The sequence below is a fragment of the Syzygium oleosum genome, unplaced genomic scaffold (assembly GCF_021117445.2).
Source record: "Syzygium oleosum isolate NSW1041296 unplaced genomic scaffold, Sole_v2.1 Sole_v2.06, whole genome shotgun sequence".
NCBI lineage: Eukaryota > Viridiplantae > Streptophyta > Magnoliopsida > Myrtales > Myrtaceae > Syzygium > Syzygium oleosum.
Window position 1 is genome coordinate 10,393,174 of NW_026607490.1, and position 6,202 is coordinate 10,399,375.

A 6,202-nucleotide genomic window follows, 5' to 3' on the forward strand; every position below is an offset into this window, starting at 1 on the left:
TGGTGGATCATCAAACTCATCTCCCCAGCCAGTCGGCACAATTGGTAATGACGGAGGTGCATAATCATCCGTATCTCCGTAATAGACCACATAGTCAAACTTCCCACTAGGTTGTCCAAGCAATCCGACTTTAGGATCACCTTCTTTATATCGTTGCCACAAATTCTTTTTCTTTGCGGGCTTGGGTAATGTTTCTTTTTCTTCATGAACCTAAGTGGTTGATTCCCGAAGTGGGAAAGCTGATTGTGACGAACCATAGTGATATTCCTTCCTCTCACATCTATGACTAACATCTTTTCTTTCGGGAACATGTGCTGTTTGTCTTGATTGAACTTCCTGATCTCTAGCTTGTACCGTACAATTTTCGGTAGCAACAATCTCAGATTTTACCTGTGGTCTACTTGTTCTGCGGACAAACGATTCCGATTGATATCTCCCCCTTGTTCCTCTCATGTATTGGAACTTGGGTATTTCCCGATCCTGGTGAATTAACTCTTGGTGACAACGAGCGCAAAGTTGCTTGTTATTGTCACCTGTCATATCTCGTATGTTAACCATACTAATCATGTTCGGGAAAGGATCTGTATCCACTTCCATTGGGGCCTTGCCTTTGTCTTCAACAAACTTAATTTTGCCTTGGCGAATTGCTTCTTGAATAGTCTTCCTAAATACAATGCAATTCACCGTATCATGGGTTGTAGAGTGATGCCACTTGCAATACCTCTTATCTGTCATTTCCTCCTTTGGCGGAATTATTTGCCCTTCAAATAACTTGATCACTCCATCCTTCAACAACAGATCAAATATTTCATCCAACTTGTAGATGTCGAAGGAATAGTTATTTGTCTCCTTAGCCTTGAACTTTGATGCATCTCTCATCCTGGCTGGCTTTAGTGCTGGGCACACATACGGTTTTTCAAGCACCATAGTTGCTACGGCTATTTCATTCTCCTCTTCGGCTATATCACCTTGTTCGGTATTTTCAGCAAATGCCACTGTATGCCGATTATCCTTGTTCGGCTTCTTATCTTTCTCCTTCAACAAGTGTTCGTACTTGGAAACCCGTGCGCTCAACTGAAAGAGATCATCAAATGCTTGTCCTTCAAATCTTTCTTTAAGGTTGAACCTCAAGCCATTAAAAGCCAAATCCGTGAACTCCTTTTCGGTAAGTGACGTTAAACATCGGTTTCTGGATTTCTTGAAACGTGCAATAAACTGATCTACCGTTTCGGTACTATATTGATACATCCTGGCCAAATCGGCTACCGTTACTTCTGGTACTGTTCGGTAAAATTGAGAATGGAACTGCCTTTCCATCTCTGTCCATGTCTGAATAGAATTCGCATGCAGATTCGTATACCAAGTAAATGCTGTTTTTGACAAAGACAGTGGGAACAATCTTAACCTTAAATACTCATTAGTTCCGGCTTCTCCACATTGTGCTAAGAATCGACCCACATGTTCCACAGTTGACTGATCTTCTTCTCCTGTAAATACAGCAAAATCTGGCATCTTGAAACCCCTCGGATATGGTATATTGTCAACCCAATCGGGATGTGGTTTCCTATACACTGGCCTTGGCATTCCTCTTTCTGCTCCCAATTGTTGCATTACCAATTCTGCAACTCTATCTGGGTTCCATGGCCTTAAATTTTGCTGGCTTACCCAAGGATCTTGACCTCTAGGATCGAACTGTTGCGGTCGATTCACCCCTTGCTGCTCTACGTTGAAATTAACAGGCAGTGGTGGTCTATAAAGAGGATTTTCTATCACATGAGGATATGGTTGAGGCGCAGGTGGTCTGATATGGTCAATATTAGGCATATTCACTGGTAGAGGTACATTCGTCCCTGATGGTGCATTAGTGGTCACAGGATTAATCAAATTAACCTCATTTGAGGCATTTTGAGGGAAATTATAAGCACTCACACCATTCACAAGGTTTATAGGGGTAGGATTCTCTGGCCTTGGTATAATTCTAAAAGGAGGTTGAGAATTTGATCCCCCACTACCATTATATCCAACATGAAGAGGTCCCGATGTTGGTGGGAATGATGTTGTCCCCGGAGGATTTACATAAAAGGGTGGAATTTGAGAAGATGAAGTGGGACGCGATATTACCTCATTTATAGCATTGATCACCATGGGCTTTATCACATCAGTTACATGTCGCACCATATGATTGGTAAGATCGTTCTGCTGCTCCTCAAACGTCCTTCTTATCGTGGCTACCAAGGTGTTATCTGGTGCCAACACACGGGCTTGTTCTTCAGTTAATTGTCGAGGAATGTCGGCATTCTCCTCTACTTGATTTGCTGCAGAATGTTCAGAACGTGCTTCATCAACTGGATTGTTGATGTTGCCGACCGGTATTCCTTCAGATTGCCTAGTTCTCACCATTTCTCCAAATCTTACCATGCAGGTCCCACCGGGCGTGCCAAAAAGATGTTCGCTCGTTTTGCGACGAGGAATATCCTTCACCGAAACTGTGATTTTCGGTTTTTATTAAAGTAGGTTCTGTGGCTTGATTTCTAGGAATATCGTGGCGAAAAAACAGAGTATAGTCTTTGGGTTATGTGGAAGCGGGTAGAAATTGAGTGGATTGAAAATGGATGCGGGATCACGAGTTCCAAGCTACGTTACAATACTCCTACGAAAGCGGTAAAGGGCTTGAAGGTTAACTAAAGCTACAGGAAGCTGTAAACGCAGGAAGTAAAAGTGCAAATGAAACTAAAGTGCATATAAACTTGAGTGTTTTTGCATTCTTGTGTGGGTGTCCTCTTCTTCTTTCCTCTGAGTACATATACCTCCTCCTACCCTGTAACTGCTTGTCGGTTACTTCTTTGTTTTTGAACTTTGAATTTTGGCGCTTTCAATAACTGCCTTATCTACCCACGTTTTCCAATTTCATTGTCCACCAAAACTTGATCTCAACTGCTGGGATAACTCCCAATTTGGATAAATGATCTCCCACGATCTGCTCGTGTTTACTATCTCCACTTCTTGCTCATAACTTCCTGTTGTCACGATTCACGTGGCTGGGTCGTGATCTTGCCGATTTTCGGTAGCTTCAACATTTCCCGAAATGTAAACTTTTCATGTTTCGGTAAAATTACCGATTCTCTCCAGTCACAGAGTTCGGGACATGGTGCCACTCACGCTTACTACATTCCCAAATTTTATCCAAACGTACTACGACTGAGCTCCATTGTCCATCGGATTTTGACATTAAACCGACGTGACATCCATGCCGATTTTGGTGTAAACACATACTAACGAAAAAGATAAGTTGTCTACAAAATTTAGTACGTCCGAGAAAAAATGAGAAATGTCATCCACCGTAATTTTTCAAACTCGAACTTGTGAAATACTTTTCGGCAACTTCTTTCTTCCGGATGATGTAACCTACAACTGTTCTTTTTCTTTTTGGCCACCTGACGGCAGTGTGTGAAATGATCACCCTTATGATTTCTTCAAACAGTCTCTAAGCCCAATCACAAGACTTTGAAATCAGACTATTAATTAGGGTAACATATAATTTTGATGATACCCTTTTCAGAGTACACATTTCCTCGATCTGATAAACAATTTTTAATCCTAAACAACATCCTTCCGACTTCCAAGTTCATTATAGTTGAATATTATTGTACACTTCTGACAGGGTGTGCGTTTCGTTTCACATTTATAGCCATTTGGTTGAGGCATGAATCCCGTCATCATCATTATGCATGAGAGAGAGTTTCGTTTCACATTTATAGCCATTTGGTTGAGGCATGAATCCCGTCATCATCATTATGCATGAGAGAGAGAGAGTGAGAGAGAGAGGTAACAATCTTTTATTTGAATCAGTCATACATGAGGTACAGAGTTTAATTATGTGTGTACAACAACCACTTATGGAAACAAAGTTAATGTTTTAATTCAATTATTCATGTAGCTTATTTTTGTCATAGATTCTTTTAGTTGTTGTCGTACCAAAACTGCGCCTGGAGGTAGTCAACAATCTTCTTGTCCACTTGGAAGGCCTTGGTGAGAACATCATCAGAAATGGGTGGCTTTGCTCCGAAGACGGCATTAGCAATGGTAATGACTCCTGGGTTCTGGCTGCTAAGACCAGCAAAGGCCAGGGCATATGTGTTTCCGATATTCAACTGGAAGTGAATGAGACCAATAGGGAACACAAACACGTCCCCCTTGTACAAGACTTTGGTGAAGAGAGTGTTGTTTAATTGGTTGGATGTGATGAAGCCAACAAGTAGCGTACCCTCCACCACGACGAGAACCTCGGTTCCACGAGGGTGAGTGTGGGGAGGATTTAGGCCACCGGGAGCGAAGTCGAGGCGAGCCATGGATATTCCAAGAGTGTTGAGTCCTGCAAATTCGTTGACAGATGCTGGTGTGACTTTTGATCCGAGCGGATTCGATGTGTTTCCAGGATTTCTGAACCCCATAAAGACGAAATCATCAGCTGTGGCTTGTTTCGGGTCCTTGCAGAACATTCCGTTCACGAATACTGCATAAGAAAAAGAATTCGCGTTAAAGTTTGGACATCATAAGGCAGAAGTGAAAGGCATGAATGGAGGAGTGAAAGGCATGAATATTGCAAGGATGGAGGACCAACCTCCAGAGTTCATGTCTTTAGTGGCCACGCATATGTCCTGAAGAGGACTCGGGTCATAAGCAAAAGCAGTGGCAGCTGCCAAAGCCAATATGAGAAAGCTAATAGGAAGAAACTTCATTGTGGTTGTGGATAGGAATTAGGGCCTGATCTCAAGTTCTAATCTTTGCAGACTAGTATTGCTTGAGGGAGGAGTGAGGAGTTGCATGGCAACATGATCTCTCTTTATAGATGAAATTATTTGACTCAGTGTATAGTTTATTCAGCAAGTTTCCCAGCAGATTGCCAAGTCTTCAGAGGTTTCATCTATTTTCCCCTTCTCAAGTCTATAACAACTAGGACGACTTGGCGATTTGTTTGACTTCGTCTCCTCCTGCTTAAAGAATGCGTATCACCTGATATGGAAATCATTTTTGAAGAAGTTTCCGTCGTTGTACCTTTTCTTCATTTCTTTTACAACGATTTTAGCATATCTCAAATAAGGCTATACCGCCCTATTAACGATTTTCGGCCAAAATTGGCCGGACTTGCTAAATTGACAAATTGCCAACAGGTATAGAACTAAATTGGCGAATGTTAAAGGTTAATGATTAAATTGGTAGGTTTAGGACTAAATTGACCAAATTAAAAGGTTTATGATTAAATTGGCACAAGTGCATATGGTTTAGGACTTTTTGGGGTAATTTTTCCCTTTCCATAGGCATCTTCATCTCCACGGACCATGGAGGCAGTTGTATGAGGGACTTCTAAACATGCTTGCTCAGTGACTCGGTCCATGGGGAAACCCAGAAAGGGCCAAAGAAGTGGCGCCGTGGCAAGATAATGTCCACAAACAATCGTTCCAAGAGCTCTCTCTGGTAGTTTGGAACAACAACGAACCGACCTATGCAGAGGAATCTGATTTGTATGGGAACTGGCAGGGAGGTGATCTCCTAAGTCAGTACGGAGCTTGTGGCTTTGGCTGCGTTGAAGAAGATGACCGTGATGATGCCCTCAGCCAGAATCACTATGGCGGGCGATGCTCAACTTGTTTGAGTAAGGACTGATACGGTATTGGCTCTGCAAATGATGTTGAAAGGGTCAATCTCCATGTCTTAGGAACATTTCCTTTCACATTCCTGAAAGAAATAGTCTGTGGTTGCTGATATTTATCCTTGTTAAATTAGAAATTTGATCCACTCTGTTATTTGGAGGAAACTACAAAGACTATTCTGAGCATATGCTTGCTTCCAATGCACTTCATATGTTGGACTAAAAATATATCTTATCCAGGACTAAAGCATTTCTTAAGGTTGTTTCACATGGCTAGGCATTGTTAAGAAGGTTATCTCATATTCTGTTGAATGGATTTCTAGATGGTCTCATAGTTTCTGGAATGGACTTGTAGATAAGGTCGGACCATTCAATTTTTGTGTTGTGCTTCACCTACCTCCATATAATGCAAGTCACAACAACCAGACCTTGGGAGTTTGAAAACTTTTTGTTGACTTTTCCTGCATACAACACCTCAGGCAGTCCTCTTGATGAAGTAAATTGGATCACTTGAAGCTTTTTGAAAGGGAAATATGCAGGAACTTCATCGCT

The 6,202-nt window shown here is 41.8% G+C and overlaps 1 protein-coding gene across 1 annotated transcript; it reads right to left on the reverse strand.

Moving 5' to 3' along the window:
- Positions 1 to 3,820: 3,820 nt before the first annotated feature.
- Positions 3,821 to 4,895, reverse strand: LOC115663524 (germin-like protein subfamily 1 member 7). Its single transcript, XM_030585520.2, has 2 exons — positions 4,622 to 4,895; positions 3,821 to 4,513 (listed from the first exon to the last, which is right to left on the reverse strand). Exons 1-2 carry the CDS (start codon positions 4,737 to 4,739, stop codon positions 3,960 to 3,962), a joined length of 672 nt encoding a protein of 223 aa, XP_030441380.1. The 5' UTR covers positions 4,740 to 4,895; the 3' UTR covers positions 3,821 to 3,959.
- Between the last annotated feature and the right edge of the window lie 1,307 nt (positions 4,896 to 6,202).